Genomic DNA, 19,474 nt, shown 5'->3' on the forward strand with positions numbered 1-19,474 from the left:
GAAGCGATACCACTTTGGGAAATGGGGAGTTAAGTTTTGGACATGTTGAGTTTGAGATGATGAAGGAAGATCTGAGTGAAGCGACAATGTCCTCGAGAGAGATGAAGAAAACAGGGCTGTACTGCGGGTAAAAGGTCAGGACTAGACTATAGATTCCTAAGTCATCCTCTTAGGGGGAAGAGGTGAAGTTGTGAGTGGACAAACAGGAGTGTGGAGAATGGGGAGGAGAGGATTGGGGACAGAGCCTTGCGGGACACTCCCATGTAGACAGCTGGAGAAGGAAGAGGAACCAGCAAAGCAATGGTTAGGGATAAGGGAAAAGATCATGGGATCATAGATTCAGAACTGAGAAGAATGTCAGGGACCATTTAGTCTGACACATATTTTATAGATGAGAAAACGGAGACCCAGAGGTTTTGGTGGTCCAGTCAATGTTGCACAGATAGTAGCTGGCAGAGCCAGGATTTGAACCTAGGTTCTCTGTGTCCAAAGCCAGTGTTCGTTCCATACACCATATTGCCTCTCCGGGCCTCCGTTTCCCTCTCTGTAAAATGTGGGAGCAGGCCATATATGATTTCTGAAGCCCTTTCCAGATCTAAATCTATGTTCCTATGATCTGCTGTCCATTGTGATGACAATGCTGAGAACAACCTAGAACATTTCAGCTTGAAAGCTAAATGAGTAAGTTTGAGAAGTGGGAGATCGTCAGTGCTTCAGAGAGGCCAAAGTAAGAAGAGGCTCTCTCTATGTGTGACCTTGACCCCAAACTAGAAGGCCAGAGACTGTCCCACCTATTAAGTTCTCAGTTCTCTAAGGCAAGCACCAGATCTTCCTTATTGGACTGAGAACTCCCCAAAGATAGAAGCAATATTTCCCCCTTCCTCTGAACCACCCTGTCCCCAACCTTCTCCAGGGTCCACATGCAGGGTTCTGTATACAGAAGGTACCACTCAGCCCTAGTGGCACAGTGCTGGAGCAGACCGGGGCTGGCCCCTTTCAATCAAGACCTTCTTTCAGGAATGAGCAAGGGCTCCAGTCTCCTCTATTATCTTGGTCAAAACAACCAAACTCAGACCACCGCCACCTTTTTTGTATAATTTCCTGCCTCTTGTCCTCAAGCTGATGCTTCAGACTTCTAGTTGGTCAATCAATAGACATTTATTAAACACCTACTATGTGCCAGGCACTGTGCTGAGCACTGGGCTACAGAGAATGGCAAAAGACAGTCCCTTCTCTTAAGGAGCTCACGGTCTAATGGAGGAGACATGTGTGCAGATAGGCTATATTCAGGATAAATAGTAGATAATCAACAGAGAGAAAGAGCTAGCACCAAGTCTGTGGAGATTAATGTCCTCCTTTCTTTCTCCCTTTGGGCCTGTACAGAACCTACCCATCTTTCAAGGCTCATTTCCAGAAGGTTTGCTCCAAGAACTGATCTCCTGCTTCCCTGAATTCCTGCAGAACTTACAGTCTGACCCACATAGCTTAACACTTAATTATAGAGTGTCTTGTATTGTTTTGTTGTTTCATTTGCGTAATCCTTGACTTTGGATGCGATGGGTACTGAGCAGGGAGGGCTGGTGGCTAGAGAGAATAGGCCTCCACAGAGGGAGCCTTCAGTTGTATTCTATCAGACATCTCACCTCTCTAAATGGACAACTGTGAGAGGGCCCCAGCTGGGGGCAGCAGGAGGGTGGACCTCTACTTTCTTTAGGAGGAAGTGTATTGTCAACCTGTAAGGCTGTCACTTTCAAGAGAATCCCTCCATCAAATGGGCTTGTTGAAAAATCACAAAGTCCTCTGTCTTGGTGTGTGGGGGAAGGTTATCTTATCTACACATAACCCCTCTCCCCCACCTCTGTCCTTCCTGTTTGGTACAGGTACAGGACAGGTCCTGATGTGTCCATCATACCATTTTCCCAACTTTTTATATTCTCTGGGCCTTGATCCTAGGCAAATGGGACCCCACACTTCATGTCGACCATCTTTTTCCTTCCTATTTATAGGCATCTTCACAACAATCAAATCCAGCATTTGGGTACCAACAGTTTTGAGGGACTGCACAATCTGGAGACACTGTGAGTACTTGGGCAGAGGCTGGGCTCCAGACAGTGTTGGGGGGAGTTGAGAGTGGGGAAAAGTGAGGAGCAGAGGTGAACTGAGTCAGCATTGGGCTCCACTCATGGACTGACTTTCCAAGCATCCTTGCCATTGCTACCTCTGGGAGGCCATTGAAAATAAGGATCTGGTTCCATCTTCAGATAGCATGGGAGTGGGCACTGGAAGCATGGTACACCTGGGCTTTTTTCCAGTTCCAGAAGAAGCCAACTGAAATAATGGAAATTATTTCTACTAAAGAAAGGGAGTGGCAAGGAGAAGCTACAGGAATTGGGATTATGTCTTGAGAGACTGGAGGGAGGAACTAGTCAACAACATAGTTTTCCAGCCTGGGAAGAGTTGGATTCAGCATGGCTGCTGGTGGTGGGGGAGGAATAACCATGCTGATGCTAAGAGAAAAGATAAAGTGATGAATGAAAAATGGCCCATTCAGTGCTATAAAAAGGCCCTGAGCTGTCAACTCTTAAAATAACTGTATTATTTGTACATCATCTGCATGGAATTCATTTAAGGTCAAAATAAACCCCAATCTTCCCATCCGTTCCTCTGGGTGTCCGCCAACCCCATGGAACCAGGCTGGGCTTGTCATGCTTAAAAGAAGTGGTTGGGTTTCTTTGAGCAGCTCCCCCACCTCATCTGGGTCTCTCATTTGTTCCCATGTGGGAGTCTGCATACCACCCCGCAACTAGAGATCTCCTGGTAGAAAGAGAAGGAGGGGAGGAGGGAGCCCTAGGTTCCCCTACACCAGGAGTGGGGATCTTGTGGCCTCAGGGCCTCATGTGACCTTCCAGGTCCTCAGGTGTAGCCTTTTGACTGAGTCCAAGTTTTACAGAACAAATCCTTTTATTAAGGGCATTTGTTCTGTGAAGTTTGGATTCAGTCCAAGGGCCATACTTGAGGACCTAGAGGGCCACATGTGGCCTCAAGGTGGCAGGTTCCCCACCCCTGCCCTACACTGAGTGTCCTGACACTGGACAGAGACCCAAAGTAATAATCATTCCTTCAACCTAGAGTGGTGTGGGTCAGCATCCTCCACCTAAGATACAAATTCAAGTTCCTTTCTCCCCCCTGATACTTGTGAAGTGAAGGGTTTTTCAGGGATTTCAAACAGCGAAGGCTGAAAGACAAGTTTCAACAAGTCAGAGAAGCTTGATTTTGGCCAGGCCTGATCTGTACTTCATCTATATCTGGAGTGATAGGGAAAAGACTAGGAGATTGAGACCAAATTTTGTGTGCCCCTGTCCTGCGGGTGGGACCAACGTTGGGCGTGGAAACGCAGGAGGGTGAAAATGGCCTTGGAGTCATGAGCCCTTAGTCATAATCCCAGTGTCGTTGCTTGCTTACAAGCGTGACCTTAGAGCATTCATTCAGTCTCTCTGGGTCTCAGCACCCTTATCTGGAAAATGAAGAGTGTGTTCAGTGACCTCCAAGGTCCTTTCCAACTTGAAATCTTGTGATTGTCTGAACCCTCGGGAGCTCAGCCCAAAGCTGGAGAGCCAGAAGAGGCTGCACCTATGTCTCCTTCCATCCCGGAGCCTTTAGGACTGAGCGGGCCCAGGGCAGCGGAGGAAAATGAGGCAGGAGTCAGTGGGACAGCTTCAGAGCTCCTCATTTCCCGCGGGACCTTGCCAAAGTCCTTGTGTTTCCATTTCCTTGTACTCCAATAGCCCCTCTGTCTCTCAGAACAGAATTCCTTAGAAAAAGTGTTCAGGGACCACTTGACATTAGACAAGTAGGAAAGATTCCAGTCCCAATTTCTCTGTTGTCCTGAGGATGGGGGGAGAGGTGGGAAGGAGGAGGGCCATATAAGGAGATATTGAATGAGGGACAGCAACTTCAGTAAGCCACCCACAGCAGCTGCTTCTTAACATCTGGGGCCCACTGCCTAATTCTCTCCCAATTAGCCTCTAGATTGCTGCTCCTAGTTGGCTAGTGCTAGTTTAATTACAGAGCAATCATCCCACTATTCCTTTCATCTGGGGCTCTGATGAGTCCTCTTTCCACCTCCATCACCCCCATAAAGCTCAAGTACTGAACCCACTTTTCAGATGGGGAGGTAGAGGCTCCATGAGGAGAATGGTGTTCTCTCCCATCCCTGATCCCGAACCTCCTCATCTCTTCTACCCTTCCTCTAAATCTTTCTATCCATCCCCCTCACTAAACCTCCTTTCCCCACCCCACCCTCCATCCCACACTGACTTAAGGGGCCAGTCTCTCTCCTGGCTTTGGAGGCTTCAGTGCTTTTGATCTCCCAGAAAAAAGGGAAAAGTTTTCTCCTTTTTCCGGGTTGCTTGGGGCATTTGCTGGGGCCCCCTGCAGCCCTAGCAGATGTGGAAAGGGAGCAGAAACGATGTTCACACTTTTTAATTGTTACCCAATTACCTCAATTCTCTTTTTCTCTCTCCTTCCCTCTTTCTCTCTCTTTCCTTCTCCCTCTATTTCTTCTCTCTCCTTCCCTCTTTCTCTCTCTTTCCTTCTCCCTCTATTTCTTCTCTCTCCCTCCCTCTTTCTCTCTCTTTCTCTCTCCCGTTATTTCTCCTTCTCTCTCCCTCTCTCTCTTTCCTCTTCTCTCCCTCCCTTCTCTGCTTCTCTCTTTCCCTCTCCCTTTATTTCTCCTTCTCTCTCCCTCTCTCCTTCCCTCTTTCCCTCTCTCTCTCCTTCTCTCCCTCCCTTCTCTCCCCCGCTCTTTCCCTCTCTCTCTATTTCTCCTTCTCTCTCCCTCCCTCCCTCTCTCTTTCCCTCTCTTTCTTCTTCTCTCCCTCCCTTCTCTGCCTCTCTCTTTCCCTCTCCCTCTATTTCTCCTTCTCTCTCCCTTCCTTCCTTTCTCTTTCTGTCTCTTCCTCCCTCCCTTTCTCTCCAGTTATCCCTCCTGAAGCTTTTCATGTGAGCACCTCTGTGCTTCTCCTCTGGCCCAGGCTCTAACATTTTTACCACTCACACATCTCTCACCCCAACTCCAAGAGGGGAGGATCAAACCCCTGAGGCCTGAGCTGCGGTTTGGCTTCCCTTCCAGCCCCCTCCTAGGAGCCAGGGAAGGCACCCACCAGCTATTCCACCTCAGGGTGGGGTGGAGGAGGCTGGAAGGGGTCCTCTGCTTGTGCACACAACCCTCCCATGCATACATACACTCAACCACCACCCCCTTCCACAAACCATACACGCCCAACACACACAGACTCCCAGAAACACATACCACACACATACCACAGACACATGCGTACCACATACCGCTCCATTCAAAGGACACCCACGTATAACACCATACATACAACATAGACACATATGCCCATCCCCACCCACCTTCCAACTGGGGCTAAGTACACTAATGTTTCTTCTATTCCTCTGACAATAGAAACAGCTTTGATTCCCCAAAGTATCTTAGATAGGAACACAATTGCCCCTTAAGGACATTGACCCCAGAGAGAAAGCCCTGGTGGACATCCTAGCTGTGGGGCTGGGGGATGAGCAATCACTTTCCCCAGAATCATTCCAGTCTGTCCCAAGAAATCTGTGCCAACCATTGGCCCAAGGGAAAATTTCGCCTCTTCTCTCAGCCTGAGGCAGGGTTAGGACCTGCTCAGTTTGAGAAATGACCCTAGAGAGGGGGTGATCAGACAGGAGACGCAACCCCTTTCTCCTGAAGGGAGGTGAGCTCCAGAACCTAGCTATGAGATAGATGGTAAGCTCTGTGAAAGCAGGTACCATATCTTATCTAAGTTTTTTTTTAATCTACATCAGCCTCCACCCTGCATATAGCTCTGCACACAGCAGGTGCTTAATAATTGTCAGATTCAAAAATTGTCAAAATTTTTAAAGAGAACCAAAAAAATCAGTAAATATCACCTCTCCCTCCTCACTCCTATTACCTCCTGGATGGCCCTTGGAAGGATACCCACCTCCATTTCTTCTGGGAATGGCTGGGAGTTATAGAGAAGGTCCTCCGGAAGACCAATGAGAAAAACAGGAGATGGAAAGAGGAGAGAGCAGTGAGGAGGTAAAAGGCTGCCAGTCTGGCTCTGTTCTTGACAAAAGCAGATAAAAATGCTAATTCCAGCTGTTTGCACCTTCCTCCCCCAGGGAAAGCAGCTCATCTACAAGGTGCAAACTTGTGGGCAAAGAACATGGAATCATATAGATCTTCTGGGAGGAATCCTAAGAGATCAATTGGTCCAGCCCCCTGATTCAAAGCAGACAAAATTACTACTCATAATAGCATTTATGATCATACATGTATAACCCATGTCAAGTTACTTACCATCTTGGGGCGGGGGGAGAGAGAGAATTTGGAACTCAAAATATTTTTAAAATGAATTTCAAAGTTGTCTTTATGTGTAATTGGGAAAAATGAAATATTATTAAAGTATTACTATTATTTAATATTAAATTAATTTAATCAATTATTGAATCAATAATAAATATTATTAAAATATTTTTAGAAAATAGCACTTACACAGTACCCACCACATACTAGGCTCTGTGCTAAGCTCTTTATAGACTTTGATCCTTAGGTCAACCCTGGGAGGTAGGTGCTATCATGATTCCCACTTTACAGATGAGGAAAGAGAAACAAACAGAGGTTAAATGACCTGACCAGGGTCACGCAGCCTGAAGTAGCTAAGGTCACATTTGAACTCAGGTCTTTCTGACTCCAAGCCCAGCACTCTATCCACTGAGCCACCTAGCTGCCTCTAGATGAGGAAACGGAGGCCTAGACACGTTAAACGATTCGCTCTATATTATATTACACAGCTAATCAGTGGTGGCATGGAGAATAAAAACCTGATCTCCTGCTTCTCCATATCGATCAATTATTATATTTTATATTTAATTGTATTTGTGCTATATTTTTACATATGTTTGTCTCCTCATTAGAATGTAAGCCCATTGGATATAGGGATTGTTTAATTCTTTGTACTTGCATCCCCAGCACCTAACACAGTGTCTGGTATATAGCCCACGCTTAATTAATATTTTTTGACTGATTGATTACTGGTAAGTGTAGTCTCCCCCCCCCCCATATGACATCTGTGGCCTTTTTGCACTTATTATGTAATATCATATATGAGAGTCATCTGTCTTATCTACCTACTTGGCTTTAAGACCCAGAGGGTAGGGTCCATATTTTATCTAAACCTTTCCCAGCACTTAGCACAGGTGCTCTGCATACAACAGGTGCTTACTAAGTGTTAAATGAATGAGTGATAATTATTAGGTTAGACCCGTGACTTCCCAGTGACCTACGTTGGGAAAAAGAGTGGTAAAGATTCTGGAGGCTTCCTTCCAGGAAGCTCTAGTCCAGCAAGGACTCTGTGGGCCCTGCCCCACTCCCAGTTAGTCCAGGTAGGACCTGTTCATCCTTCATTCTGAAAGAGGACCAATGACATCAGAAGGGTAATGTCTTGTCTTGAAAGCGAATTGGATTTAAGTGGGGCAGGGCTGTGCAAAGTCACCAGCCTCAGTCTCTCCTCCGGAGTCATCAATGTCCAGGGACAAGACATAGGTCAGGATGGTTGGAGATGGTTCCAGATGCAGTGGGAAATCTTGGCCTTTTTAAGCGAAGGTCTTTCCCAGGGTGCAGTTTGTCTGAGGCAACACCCATTCAGTGATTTAAGGCTAGGTAAGAAATGAGGCAAAGGATAGCCTAGTTTGCATACTCAAAAAAAAAAAATCAGTCTGAGAGGGGAAGACCCTCAGGGTTTCTGGCCAGAACAGAAACAATTGTTATTCACACTGTGTACAGAAGCAGGGGAATTAAGGAAATGGTCTCAGGATAGCTATTCCTGCCAAATGGTGCTGTTGCTCAATAATGTTGGCTTTCCCCAAAACTAGCTAATGTTGAGATCAGGACAAAAAGATCAGAACACAATCCCCAACCCGGTTCATCCTACCTCCATTCTCAGGGGCCCGTTCTTAGACCTCAGGGCTGGAAGCCTGGGATGGATGTCCGCGCAGCAGTGGCACACATCTATTTAATCAACCCTTCTTCCCTGGTCAGAGGGCCTTGTTATAGCCTTGTTAAACAAATCCAGCCCAATTGGAACCACATTGGCAGTGGGGCCTTCCCTGCTTAGAGAACGAACCCACAGCCCTAGTGAGAACAGAGGAAGCCTGGCCCCAACTCTCTTTCTAAATTGGGAGCAGTATTTGTGTGAGGGCACTGGGAAAGAAAGAATGGCTGTGCAGGAATTTATAGAATCCTCTCTTATAATATAATAATGTACATTTCATGTGAAACCTTCTCCCATGACACAAATACCACCCTCGTCACCCAGTGATCCATTTCCATGAAACCAAATGGCTCTGATGGGAACATTCCCTTCTCTCAGACTACTGATCCCACTAGGCTTCACCTTATGCAAACTCAACTGATTTCTCCCTTACTCTGTCTCTGCCCTGAAAACCATCTAGCAATGAGTGTGAGGATTTATAGATTGCTGGGGCTAGTGCTAGTTTAATTACAGAGCTATCATGGTGCCTTGTTGCTGTTGTTCAGTTGTGTCTCACTCTTTGTGACTCCATTTTGGGGTTTTCTTGGCAAAGATACTGGAGTGGTTGGCCATTTTCTTCTCCAGGTTATTTGACAGATAAGGAAACTGAGGCAAACAGGGTAAAGTGACTTGCCCAGGATCACACAGCTAGTAAGTGTCTGAGGCCAGATTTGAGTTCAGTAACAAGATTCTTCCTGACTCCAGACTGGATACTCTATCCACTGCACCAACAATCACTTCTTTTATCTGGGGCTTTAAAACCCCTAATCCCTCTGGGGTATTCCAGAGAGCTCAGGTACTGAACCCACTTTACAGATGGGGAATCAGAGGCCATGTGAAGAGAATTATGTTCCCTTCCATCCCTCCCAGTGCCTGAGCCTCATCACCTACTGTCCTCCACTCTTTCTCCAAATATTTGCTAGTCCCTCACCAACACTGAACCCTTGACCCCACATCCACACTTGAAAGGCCAGTCTGTCCCAACTTTTTATGCTTTAATATTTTTCTCTCCAAGGAAAAAGGGCAAAAATGCTCTTTTCCCCCAATTCCTTGGGAATACTTTCTGCCCTCTCCATACCCCACCCAACCCCTACCAGCAGCTCCATTGGATGTAGAAGGAGAAATAGTCTAAGAGAAAGGAACCATGTACAGACTTCTTAAGTGATGCACAATTGACCTGATCCACACTCTTCTAACAGAAATCTTAGCAAAACCCAAATAGCTCTGAACCCAATAAACTAAGCAGAACCTTATAAGACCAGGTCACCGAGATGGGCTTCCTAATTGGTGATAATCTTTGTGATGTCACATGACGGTGGGGCTAAGCATGTTAGGACACAGAGAGACTTCTAGAAAATAGATCATAGGCCCTTAGGATTGGAAATGGCAAGGTTACTTCTGCAGACATCTCTTTACAGATGTATTTCCTGCTCTTTGGGGTTTTTTCCTAAATAGAATCTCCTTTTACAGAAGGAGGAAAGTAAGACCAAGAAAGCTTCCGTGATTTTTCTCAAGATCACACAGGTAATGAGTAGCAGTGTCGGTACTGGAGTCCAGGCCCTCTGACTGCAGTCTCATTCTTTGGCGTTCCTCTTCTCCTTTCAAGTGAAGGGTGGCCTATTCCAGGAATTAAGTCATTGGGCAACTAACAACCATTTGCTTTTGTAATGAACTTTAAAACAATAACCTTCCTCAAATCCTTTTTTTTTTTCTTTCCCAACTGCAGTCACATATCTTGCCTCATATATCTTCTTAGCCATTTCCAGAGGAAGGCAGACTAGCGAATAGAAATCGAGTCTCCTGTCTCTTGATGCTAAGCTCGTTCCATCCCCTTACATCTGTGGCCTTTTTATTTGTAGGAACAGGGACTGATCCTATGATTTAATTTATATAGCAAACTCCTGGATTAGGGAACTCCCTCTACCCATCTAGGTTGGTATTTCTTTGTCATACTCTAGTAATAGAATTGCCTTGAGAATATTGAGCATTGAGAAGCTAAGTGACTTGACCACACCCAGTGTGGGGCAGAATTCAAGTCTTCCTGACTCCAAGGCCAACTCTCTATACACTACACCATGACACTACATTCATGCTTTTGTTGTTGTTCAGTTGTGTCCGACTCTTTGTGACCTGATTTGGGTTTTCTTAGCAAAGGTGATGGAGTGGTTTTGCCATTTCCTTCTCCAGCTCATTTTACAGATGAGAAAACTGAGGCAAACAGGGTTAAATGACCTGCCCAGGGTCACACAGTTAGTGTCTGAGGCTGGATTTGAACTCAGGAAGATGAATCTTCCTGACTGTAAGCACAGCACTCTATCCATTGCAGCACCCCCTAGCTGCCCTTATTCATGCTTTACCATATATATAAGGTACATATTAAATGAATATTTTTCTCCCTGATGATTGTCAGCTTTTGGTAATGTGTATATGTTAGAGCTGACTAAGTTCGGAAAAATATTTAGCAATCTAATTAAGACAGTGCCTTCTCCAACACATTTCCATTAAAATTTTCTCAAAATTAATTTCTGTTCCATGAGGTGCTTACATTTATTTCTAAACTGGATGTGTTAATTATCTGTAATTAATTGGAAATATCTGTAATCTGATCCTCTACTGCACATGATATATTATATCATAACTATCTGAGATTTTATCTTACGAATGAATAAAAAACATTTATGAAGTGTTTATTACATGTGAAGCACTATGTTAAGTTCTAGAGATACAAATGTTACAAATAGAAGAAAGTAAGATGTCTTCGGCTCTTAAGGAGCTCATATCCTAATGGGGGGTCCGAGTGGGTCAGAGAGGAGAGACAACACCTACAGGAGGTTTCCACTATAAGTCTTCTTACTAGTAGGACAGCTAGATGGTGCAGTGGATAGAGCACCCAGCCTGGAGCGGGGAAGACTCATCTTCCTGAATTCAAATCCAGCCTCAGAAACTTACTAGCTATGTGACCCTGGGCAAGTCTCTTAACCCTGTTTGCCTCAGTTTCCTCATCTGTAAAATGAGCTGGAGAAGGAAATGGCAAATCACTCCAGTATCTTTGTCAAGAGAATCTCTAAACGGGGTCACAAAGAGTTAGACACGATTGAACAACAAAATCCAAACTTGTTATTTGAATTCTCAATTTGCGAATAAATATGCTTGGGACAGAATATGTAACTGTTTATACAAGGTGATATAGCTTGTGGGAGAGCCATGATTAGAACTCACCCAAATCCCCTAGCTTCCGGCTGGAGTACTCAACCCTGCAGACCATGCTGCCTCTAGAGTCTAGCCCTCTGCTGAGACTGTAATCATGAGAAACTGTTTCCCCTCCACTTCCTAATCATCATGCCTTTGTGGCTTTATTAGCTGCAAATTTGTGGGGTTTTTGCGGCCTATGGAGGAATTTATTGTTCCATATAAAGGCTTTTTTTTCTGGCTTCCCCCAAGGAACCGCTAATGACTTTTAACAGGCAGAAAATTGAACCACCCATTGAGTTTGCCTTGTGCTTTGTGACCATGACGAGTTATTAATAGTTACACTCGGTATGACATTCCCTTTCTCATCGTGCTGGCGCCAGGGGGAGCCAAGGTCACCCCTGCCATGCCATTATCCCATCCTCCCCTACTGGCCAAAGGGTCTACAGCTTTCACTATTAACTCTCCAACCTCAAAGGCATCCTATCCAGCTGGTTCAGAGAAGAGAGGAAGTGGGGCTGAGAGGGAGGGAAGAGATAGCTAAGGACAGTTCCCTCAGGTACAGCCCTAAGGAAATGGATTTTTTAAAATGACAAGTTTATTTTCTGCCTTATTTGGCGGGACTCTTTTCAAACACACGGTCTCTATTCATATTTTTGTTTCTTCAAGACACTCAGCGGCATGGTGGAGATAAAGTAGGGAATGGACCTTTGATTTCATTGGTATTGGAAACCTACTACCAATGCAATTTACAGACTTAAAGATCTGCCTGGATGCTTGATCAATCAGTTACCTTGAGAGGTTAAGTGATTTTTTTTCCAGAGTCACACAGCTAGTATATGTCAAAAGTAGGATTTGAACTCAGGTCTTCTTGGCTTCAAAGTCAGCTCGCTAACCATCCACAACTCCATGTTGGTAGATACTGGGGATGCAAAGGCAAAAAATTGGTCTCGGCCCTCCAGGAGCCTCCTGGATTGTAAGTTGAGACACCAGAACTAGTTCCTACTCTGACAATTGTGACCTTGGACAAGTCTCTGAAATTCTCAATGTTCCAACTTTCTTCTTATCTGTAAAATGAGGAGGTTGGTTTAGATGCCTCCAGAGAGCCTTCCAACTCTAAAGTTCTACACTCTATAGTCGGTTTCTCTCTTTCCTTCCTCATCTATTTGTCCTGGCAAGTAATTTCTTTCTGGCTTTGGGATTTTGCTCTTTGCAGAATTTGTGAATTCCATAGTCTCTTCTTGCCCCACCGTATGTGTTGCGGGAGATTTTGCAACACTTGGTGCTAACCTACCCCAGGGAGCTTTTTCTCGCAACACTACACCAGAGACATGAATCCAAATGGATCCAAAGCAAGTTTACTCTGGCTTCAAGGCAGATTGTATTGAAGTTGTGAAGGGGGCCCTGCAGCTATACTCTCACTCACTCAATAAACATTTATTAAGCCTTTGTGACATACCAGGCACTGCATGAAGTGCTGTGGATACAAAAAGAGTCAAAAGTCAATCCCTGCCCTTAGGAAACTTACAATCTAATAGGGAAAACAGCATACAAACAAATACGTACAAAGTAACCTATATACTGGAGAAATAGGAAATAATTAATAGAGGGAAGGCACTAGAATTAAGAGGGGTTGGGAAGCCTTCCTGTAGAAGGTAAGATTTTAGCTAGGACTTTAAGAAAGCCAGGGAGATCAGTAGTCAGAGCAGAGGAGTGAGAGCATTCCAGGCCTGGGGGAACAGCCAGCCAGAATGCCCAGAGTCGTCTCCTCGTCATTGCTTCTTTACCACAAAATATTTAGTACTTAATAATAATAGCTTACATTATATAATGCTTTTATTGTTTAAAAGCCCTTTTCAACCGTTATCTCATTTGATCATCACCCTGTGAATTAGGTAGTGAAAGAAAATTTACAGAATTTTACAGACTCCAGCCCAAACCTGACCAGGGACCCTCTTTATTGAATATCTGGTTAGATCATCCAGCCTGTGCTTAAAGAATATCAGTGCCCTAAGTGCTCAAGCTTTGAGATAGCTCTAAGTGTTTGGAAGTTGTCTTTTACTTGAGCCACCTCCCTGAAGAGACCTAAATCTCTGCAGCTTCTGTGGAGTATTCCTAGCTCTGTCCTCGGAGGCTGAGCAAACATGTCAAATTCCTGTTCCAAAAGAGAGCCCTTCAGATACTTCAGGACAATCGTCAAGGCTTCACTTCCCCTAATTTAACATCCCCGGTTCTTTCTTCTGTTCTGGTATGGCATGGTGTGCAGTCAGGAGTATTCTACTAGCCTGGTTACTGTCCTCTGGAGGGCCTCGAGCTTGGCAATAACCTGTGTAAAATGTGGCATTCAGAACCGGACACAGTATTTCATAAAATCTAACCACAGTTGAAGAGAGAGTTTAGAGAAACCTTTATCATTCTGATATCCATGTCTCTTTCAGTGTCAATGCAGTTTTTGGTAACCTGGGAGTAGTGGGCTATAGGGGCAGCTAGGTGGTGCAGTGGGTAGAGTGCTAGACCTAGAGTCAGGAGGACCTGAGTTCAAATCCACCCTCAGATTCTTACTAGCTATGTGACCCTGGGCAAGTCACTTCACCCCGTTTGCCTCAGTTTCCTCATCTGTCAAATAACCTGGAGAAGAAAATGGCCAACCACTCCAGTATCTTTGCCAACAAAACCCCAAATGGAGTCACAAAGAATTGGATGTGACTGAAAAACAGCTGACAACAGCAGTGGTCCATATAGGTAATCCCTGCTGTTGGAGAGGCTGAGATTGATGAGTCACTCAAGCTCTGGAGTTCTGAGCTTGTAGTTCGTCAAGTTGGGCACCAACTTGGGTGGGGAACCTGCAGCCTCGAGGCCACGTGTGGTCCTCTAGTCTTCAAGTGTGGCCCTTTCACCAAATCCTAACTTCCCAGAACAAATCCCAGCATGTGACTTCAAGAATGCAGGTTCCCCACCCCTGTTCTAGCCTGTCAAGATCTTTCTTGCATCTTGACTCCGTCATCCAACATACTAGCTATCCTTATTATCTTGGCATGAAGTACAAATTCCCTAGGTATGCCATCTATGTCTTCATCCACATTTTATTATCCCTATTTTAGAGATGAGGAAAACTGAGATTTAGAAGGGTCTATCATCCTTTGTCCAGGGTCTAAGTGAGTAATTAGTGAAGCCTGGGATCAAACCAAGTCTTCTGACTACAAGTCCAAGGCACCTCCTACTTCATCACACTGTCTTGCATGTAGAGAGTGGAAGGGATGCTGGATCCAGAGTCAGAGGACCTAGGTTCGAATTCTGGTTTGGCAGTTTATGATCTGTAAGTCACTTTGGGCAAATTGTTGGACCTGGATCCTACTCTGAAAAACAAAAGGATTAGACTGAGATGAGTTTTTATCTTTCTCTGGTCATCTCCTTTTCTTCTGCCCTTTGATGCCTCAGATCAGAGCCTCTTCATAAACAGTGGCCCATCCTTAACTTGTGATGTGAATATTTTTCCTGTCAGGTATAATGCCAGCAGTCCTTATATAATTGTTCCATAGCCCTCATCAGTTATTTGATTTATAATTTCACAGTTATGACATTTAAAATTCTGAAAGCATTCATGCGTCGAGGAACCGACAAACCGCAATGTACTGCCGCCATCTTTAAATTAGTCCACGTTCTGCCTTCAAACCATTCTCTTAGTCCAGACTCTTCCCAAGCATTTTCTCTGGGGGTCTGTGTGTCTTCTCAAGCTGATTTTATCAGCGTTCTTACGCACATCTTCTTTTGTTTTGTCCTCTTCAGCAATCAAAATGTTCACACATGGGCAACGCCTTACAAATGGATTCTCTACGGTTATTTTGTTGGAAGATGGGGACAAGAGTAGCACAGAATGAGTAGGTGAGGATGGGTTGCTATGGTCAACAAACATTTTTGAGTACCTACTATATATATTCAAAAATATTTAAAATATAATATAATATAAAATATTTTAAAAATAACTAACACTTATATAGCAGGCACTGTGCTAAGCACTTTCCAATTATTATCTTATTTGATTGTCACAACAACCTTGAGAGGCAGGTGCTGCTATTATTCCCATTTAACAGATGGGGAAACTGAGGCAAACCAGAGGTTAAGTGATTTGTCCAGGGTGATACAGCCAATAAGGGTCTGATGATAGATTTGAACTCTAAGCCCAGTCCTAGGATACAAAGAGAGGTTGCCCTCAAGGAAATCACAATCTAATAAGATCATGGATCCATTGAAATTTTGGGGGGACAAGAAGAGGAGGGAAGCGATAAGCCCCCTACCCAAGGCTGAACACAGAATATTAACAGACAAGAGAGAAAACACAACTAATCAATTCTTACTTTGCTTCTTTCTCCTCTGTCAACTTTAACGATCTCCTGTCTAGAAAGGGCAGAACAGACATGAGTAAGAGAAAATAAAAACCTATGAGAGAGATGAAGAAATAATAAGAAAACTTCTGATTGCACTGAGTCTTCAGGCCCTGGTCAGTTACATCTCAGTGTTAGGAGAAGTTCATGGAACCAGTCTTGGGAGAAATCATGGAGAATGCTAGAGCTGTCGGTCAAACAAGAGAAAAGCAAAGATTGTACTGATTTTCAAAAGTAGGACAAAGGCGGGTCCTGGAAACTACAGACCAATAAACTCAGTATTGAACCCTAGGATGGGTTAATCATGGTAACCATTAGGAATCAGCATGACTTCACTAAGAAAAAAAAACCATGCCAAATTAATCTCATTTCTTTTTTAGATGGGGCAACTAAAAGAAATACAGTGGGGATTGCTGTAAACATGATGTAACTTGATTTCATCGAGGCATTTAATGAAAGTTTCTAATGATAATCTTGTAAAAAAGATGAAGAATCCTAAGCTGGGTGACTCAAAGCTGACTGAGAATAGGTGTTGATTAATAAAAGATTGATGCTAACCTGGGAGGGTAAGGAAGAAGTTCCTAGTGTTGTGCTACAGGGCCCTGTCCTTACCTGCTCAACAATTTTATTAATATCTCAAATAGAAATATTACTGGCAAGCTTGTGAGATTTTCAGAGGACACGAAGCTAGGAGGAATAAGTAGTACATTAAATGCCAGAATAAAGACCCAAAGGGATCTCAACAGGTAGGAACTATGGACCAAAACAAACAGGATGGGATTTAACAAGGATCTTTCTCTTCTCTCTAAATGATCATCTTTCTTTTGTGTTTCTATTCACTTACTCATATTTGTTCTACCATTTCTAGACTGAAGGTCATTCAGGTTAACAAAGACAGGAAAATATAAAACCCTGCACTTAGGTTGAAGTTATCAATTACACAAGTACAGGATAGAGGAGACATTGTTTAGTTCAATTTTGTTTAAATTGTCTTTGAATGCTTACTATGAATGTATAACAGAAGGTCATATTAAAAAAAAGTCTGAAGGCTTTAGTGGATTGTAAACTCAGTATGAACTAGCAGCGTGATGAGAGTATTGTTCAGTTGTGCCTGACTCTACATGACCCCATGGTCAAGTCAATGGGGTTTCCTTTTCAAAGATAGTGTATTGGTTTGCCATTTCCTTCTCCGCTATTACAGCAGAGGAATTGAGGCAAATAGAGGTTAAGTGACTTGCCCAGGGTCACACAGATAGTACTTGTCTCCAGCTGGATTTGAACTCAGGTCTTCCAGATCCAGGGCTAGACTCTATCCACTGTGCCACCTACTGTGTTATGGTTACTGACACATAAAACAAAGCAAATTTATGCTACATTTATAGAGCAGTGTTCAACTCAGGGGAGAAAATAGTCCTATTGTATTCTGCACTGATCAGACCTCATCTAATGTCCAATTATGGTAGCTACATTTTAAAATTTGTATTTTCCCTTTTCTCCTTTTAAGTAAATCCTAGAGAATACATTCTTGTGGTCTGGAGTACAGGAAGTCAGGGAGTAAAAGGGAAAGAGGGGTGGGTGCTGGAACCAAGCCCCTAGAGACAGTACTAGCAACAGAAGAAAAGGGACAGGTACAACAGATGGCGAAGTCCAACAGATGAGGAACTAGAAGGTCAAGGGGCTTTGAGGCTTAGGTTGGGAGTCAGACATGGTATAGTGCATGGTTCTCAAAGTGTGTTCCAGGGTTTCCAAGGCCCTTTGAGGAGATCTATGATTTAAAAACCATTTTCATAATAATAGTAAGATGTTTTGATTTCTAGTATGGTAGGCACTGATAGAGATAACTGACAGAAAGAAACAAAAACTTTTGGGGGGAGTCCTCAATAAAGGGGTCCAAAAACTTTGAGAACCAACTTATAAGATAGTAAGGCAGCTAAATGGTCCAGTGGATAGAGTGCCAGGCCTGAAGTCAGGAATCATCTTCCTGACTTCAAATCTGGCCTCAGACACTAGTTTTGTGATCCTGAGCAAGTCACTTAGCCCTGTTTGCCTCAGTTTCCTCACCTGTAAAATGAGCTAGAGAAAGAAATGGCAAATTGCTCTAGTGTCTTTGCCAAGCAAACCCCAAATAGGGTCAAGAAGAGTTGGATACAATGGAAATGACTGAACAAACCATTTATATAGTGCTTACTATGTGCCAGGCAGGTCACGAAGAGTCAGATGTGACTGAAAAAAAAAACAAAAATGACTAACAACAACAACGATGGATAAAATGTTGGATTTGGAGTAAAGAAGACCTGGATTTAAAGTCTGCCTCAGACAATGGATAGCTGTGCGACTCTAATCAGGTCACTTCACCTCTTAGATGTATTTACCTCATCTATAAAATGTGACTAATAAAATACCCACCCCACTGAAGTGGAGATCAAATAAGATAATGTATCTGAAGCCCGCTGCACCCCTTGAGGCGACACATAAATGTCTGCCGGTTATCACAATAATTCACATTTACAAGTGCTTTGAGATTTACAAAGCTCTTTCTTTACAACAGCCTTGTAAAGTAGAGCTCAGGAAAAATCTAGAATCTAGCACAAGGCGAAATCTCTAGGAATGATGGCAAAGACCGCCCCACCCCCCCACAGCCCCAAAACAGTTCTGAGAAGAAGCCAACCCCCTAGAAAGCAGAGTGAATTTTCTAAGGCTGCAATCGTCATATGGAAGAAGAAATAAATTCATTTTTTTTTTCCCCAGAAAGGGGAGAGAATTAAGATCAATGATTGAAATTTAAGGAAGGCAGATTTCCAATTTATTTTATTTTTTTATTCAGACCTGTGATTTCCTAAGGAATGAACTGTAGTGAACCCAGTAAGGAATTCCAATGCACATAGGCATTGCCTCTGCAGTGTGAAGTTTGAGAGAGGTGACCAGGAGCACTGAAGGGCTAAGTGAACTTCCTAGGCTCACACAGAACTTGAACCCAGATCTAACTGACTCTGAGGCCAGTTCTCTATCCTCTGGACTAGGCTTCCTCTCTTTAGTTCCACATCAGAAGTTTTTGTAATAGCTAGAACTGTCCAGCAGTTGAGTGACAACCTTGCAAAGGGAGCAGATGTTAGAGATGGAATGTTGGAGCAGAGCCTGAGTGGCTGCCTGTTCGAGATGTTGTTGTAGAGAAAGTTTCTTCCTGCCCTGGGAAAGTAGATGGACAAAATGACCCCTAAGGAAAGGGCAAGGTGAGAAGACCTGGATTCAGATCCTGCCTCTTGTACTTACTCCCTGTGTAGCCCTGGGCAAATCATTTAGCTTCTATGAACCTCTGTTTCTTCATCTATAAAATGAGGGGATTGAACTGTTTGGCCTCTGAGGTCTTTGCCAGCTCTTGATCTATGAGCCTGTTACCCCGGTAAACCGTCTTGGCAGATGGGCTAAACCAGGGGAGGGTAATTGACCCACCTCAAACCTGTCAATGAATTTGTTGTTGTTGTCGTTGGGTCATTTTCCATGTCCGACTCTTCGTGACCCCATTTGGGGTTTTCCTGGCAAAGACACTGGAGTGGTTTGCCGTTTCCTTCTTAGGGGGATGTCTACCACAAGCATGTGAAGACTTCCCCTGGCAGAATGGGTGAATGAGAACAATTTGTTCCTACGGCCACGAAGGCAGCTAAAGCAGGCCTTGTGGAGTGCTTACGAGCTTGGCCGGACATCGGAGACGCCAAAGTCATCCACCGCAATCTGGGCCATCACCAGCCGTCTTGACTTTTGTCCCGCCACTGGACTTCGATGACTCTGGAAGGGATAGTG

The 19,474-nt window shown here is 44.1% G+C and overlaps 1 protein-coding gene across 1 annotated transcript in view; it reads left to right on the forward strand.

Annotated features, from left to right (window-relative positions):
* The window catches only part of LGR6 (leucine rich repeat containing G protein-coupled receptor 6), a 159,603-nt gene that overhangs the window by 109,181 nt on the left and 30,948 nt on the right, over positions 1–19,474 (forward strand). The window contains exon 6 of the mRNA XM_036756744.1: positions 2,007–2,078. Coding sequence (XP_036612639.1) covers positions 2,007–2,078 — 72 coding nt within the window. The remainder of the gene's footprint in view (positions 1–2,006; positions 2,079–19,474) is intronic.

The sequence above is a fragment of the Trichosurus vulpecula genome, chromosome 4 (assembly GCF_011100635.1).
Source record: "Trichosurus vulpecula isolate mTriVul1 chromosome 4, mTriVul1.pri, whole genome shotgun sequence".
NCBI lineage: Eukaryota > Metazoa > Chordata > Mammalia > Diprotodontia > Phalangeridae > Trichosurus > Trichosurus vulpecula.